We start from the raw sequence: 3650 nt of genomic DNA on the forward strand, positions 1-3650 counted from the left end.
TAAAATCTAAAACCACTCTGTATCATGAAGTTCGATCGTAGAAGATAATCTGCACGAAGATATCTACAACTGTGACACATATAATGTCATAACAACAACACTATGCTTATATGAAATGATCTCTAAGAGCTAGACTACTTCAGGGTTCGCTTATGGCTTTTAGACTACAAGAAAAGGAATTTCTCACGAAGCTTAAAACGAGATCCTGTGTTACTGTGCTAAGACACAGCTGTAGCTCATCGCCATAGCACAATCAAGAGCATCTTCAAACGCATCGATGGAAGGCAATATTGAGCAATACAAATACATAGACGACAACGATCAGAACCGAAGCGAAAACCCCACTCAATCCATAAAAAAAAATAAAACTCAATCCAGAGATCCACCAAGATACGATAACCGGAGCGCCGTACAGACAAAGTCAAACTCAATGCACTCCCAATCGCTTGAATGTCGTAATGTCAGCTCGGTGATACACGTCATTCGGTGTAGCACAATGCTCCGAAGTTGGTGCGCGAAGTGTGTCGACCGGCCGCACACGACAGACTGATTTGGGTAGCTTTTCTCCCTCCCTGGATGGCTACCATCACGCGCGCACACGTGTTATGGCACAAACATTATGGCAGCCGAAGCCAACCGAAGCTCGTGCTTTATAGCGCGCCGCCGCACTAGGTAAAAAAAAGCGCACGGAAGGGGAAAACAATACAAAACTATAGAAAGGGGAAGGAAACAAAGCACACAACAGTAGCAGCGTGGTGTCGTCGCCGTCACACACCTGCTACTCCGCCTGCAGAAAGGTAAGCAGCTGTCGCAGCGACACGAACCAGCGGGAGGCGAGCTCGAGCAGCAGCAGCCCGGTGGCGACCAGCAGCAAACCAAACAGTGTCTCGTAGCACCCGACCAGCTGATCGGTGGTAAGCGGCGTCGGAAGGGGCTGGTAGTCGGTCGGTCCCTTGAAAGCGTCGTAGTTCAGGTAGTGGCCGAGCCGGTAGCTGACGTAGCCGGACGTCCGCAGGCGGTCCAGCTCGTGGTCGAACCGATTGGCGAGGCAGGATTTCTTCGGGTAGTAGATACCGATGGGCAGTCGTACCAGCACCACGTTTGCGATGTACACGAGCCCGCCGCGCACGTAAAACCGGTTGTGGTAGGCTACGCGCTCCAGGTCGATAAAGAGGGCGCTGGTGCGAGCCTGCCGAGTGGCTAGCTCGGTCAGTAACCGATCGACCGACGCGTCATCGTCCGGTAGCCAGGTGATGCTACAACAAAAACAAGGAAGTAACAGCAGATGAATTGCACAGTGTTCAATGATACCGTCTTTCCTTTTTCGCATTCTGTGTAGGAGCTACCAACCGCGACAGTATCTGAGGCATCCGTTCCAGATAGAGCGAGGTGCCGTGCAGCGAGTAGAAGCGATAGTCGTTCCGCACCAGCGCATCGACCGTCTGCAGCGGGCTGAAGTTTTTGCGCTCCTGCAAATACTCGTACAGCGAGCCCTGGTAGCAGGTGCGCACCACCAGACAGTAGTACATCCACAGGAAGAGCAGCGTGCGGGCGAAGTTGCGCATCGGCAGCTGGACCACCGCACCGCCAAACAGCACGCCGAGCAGATTGAGCACCGGCGTGGACACACCGCGCCCGTACACAAAGTCGCGCACGGCCGGCCGGTGCAGCAGCAGAACGGTGCCGATCACGACCATCCCGGCCAGCAGATAGAGCGTCACCAGCACCCAGACGGACCGGCTGAACGGGCGGAACAGCTTCTCGAACGGGGTGTACTCCCGCCCAGCCGGCACAGCAAACACCATCCGCACCGTGTAGTAGCTGCGGCTGCTCTTCATCACGAGATTCCGATCGCCCCGAATGGCGAACCGACCGAGCGTGAGATTGACCCGCTCGGTCAGCACCAGCCGCACGCAGCCGGAAGCCGAGGACGCACCACCTCCGGTACGGTTCGCGCCAGCGACATCCACCGACGGTGGTGGCGTCCGTCCCCACAGCTCACCGTCATCCGGCACCACCAGCCGCACGGTAAAGTTCAGCTTCCGGCTAAGCGCACGCAGCAGATCCCCCTCGAGGCCCCCGTAGCTGCCGGCCGGTGACAGCAGCATGTACGGCGGCAAATGGAACGTCCCGACCGTCACCGGGCAGCCGTGCAGATTGGACAGCTTGCTCGGGAACAGCTCGACCGACCGGTCCAACCGCTGGCCCTTGCGGAACCGGTGCAGCAGATGGGGCACGATCCGCTCGCAGTTGCCGCCCGCCCGGTACGGGTAGTAGGTGTGCATCAGGACGCTCTGCCACCGGCTCTGGTCCTCCAGGTCGGCCGACACGATGTTCACGTTGATCACGTTCATCGTCCACAGCAGGGCGAAGATGCGCGCGAGCGTATCGGACGCGATGCGGCGCCCGTACGCCGTCAGCACGATCAGATAGTAGCCGGCGAAGTCGTTCTCGGCCGGATCGAGCGACCGGAACAGCTGCTCGAACGCACCGTACCCGTCGATGAAGGCGATGTTGAAGATGCGAGGCCGCCGCGACGGCCCCAGCGCCGACCGGAACTCGTACGCGATGCTGCGCGACGTCCGCTGCATCACCTCGTCCATAATGTCGGACTGCAGGTCGTACGTGCCGTCGCTCACGGTGGACAGCCGCATCACCTGCGTGGAGGAGTGGTTCTGCACGTAGTACCGGGTGAGCGCGTTCACGATCACCTCCGAGAAGTGGTTGCCGACCGTTTCGCGCACGACCAGCCGCTTGAGGCCGCCGTTGCTGTCGTCGGGGCGGCACTCGCGCAGTCCGGCGGCAAGCAGCAGGATCGTCCATCGGTGCATGAAGATTTGTGTCGCACCGGTGTGGACGCAGAGATAGAGACGCGTCGAACTCAAATGCACCGTGTGCAGAGAACAGGGGTTCGTTAAATACTATCCAAGCTTTACCAGGCGAAGAGTGCATACAAAACGTTGGAGATTTTAGTTTACTAAAACACCATCCACAGCAACATTGATTGATGACAGAAAATTATACTGTACTGACAAGGGTGAGTCAACACATTTCAACAAAAACGGTTTACAAAACGTTAAAACTTCCAATCTAGCGGCTATTGAACGGCGACTGACACCGGCAATCTAAAGAGCAGTCCCCAACGATGACTATTTGGTGTTGGACAGATTCAGCACAAGAAAAAAACATGTTACTAGTCTAAGTTGATAAAAACATTTACGACGAACGTCCGAAATGTAGGTGCGGATACCTGAAACGCGATCAGAATGTAATCAGAAAAACGAGGGCAACACGAACACCCTAAATCAAGGATTATTAGCCAAACATAAGTTTATCATATACTAAACGGCTGCAAGTTAAAGAGTTGGTGTGTTGTATCAGAAGCAAACTGCTGGAAAAGAGTTTTCCCCGAAAGGATTGCCCACCAAACAGATGCATCAGCGGCCAACACCAGACACGCTAGTGCTGAAGAGCGATCACCATGTTTGCTCGAACGGTGGTAAAGATAGTGACATCGAAAGCGAATGCCAAGAAGACATTATTCCACTTTTATTTGTGGGTGAAAACCAGCATCAGCATGTGTGTGTGTGTGTGTGTGTGTGTGTGTGTGTGTGTGGTGGAGATGTGTGGAGGATCGAGAACGGCGGTGG

At 55.2% G+C, this 3650-nt stretch overlaps 1 protein-coding gene across 1 annotated transcript; it reads right to left on the reverse strand.

Moving 5' to 3' along the window:
- Positions 1 to 1117: 1117 nt before the first annotated feature.
- LOC120905509 lies at positions 1118 to 2831 on the reverse strand. The gene has a single exon (XM_040316355.1). It carries the CDS (start codon positions 2829 to 2831, stop codon positions 1302 to 1304), a length of 1530 nt encoding a protein of 509 aa, XP_040172289.1. The 3' UTR covers positions 1118 to 1301.
- Between the last annotated feature and the right edge of the window lie 819 nt (positions 2832 to 3650).

This window comes from Anopheles arabiensis, chromosome X (genome assembly GCF_016920715.1).
Source record: "Anopheles arabiensis isolate DONGOLA chromosome X, AaraD3, whole genome shotgun sequence".
Lineage (NCBI taxonomy): Eukaryota > Metazoa > Arthropoda > Insecta > Diptera > Culicidae > Anopheles > Anopheles arabiensis.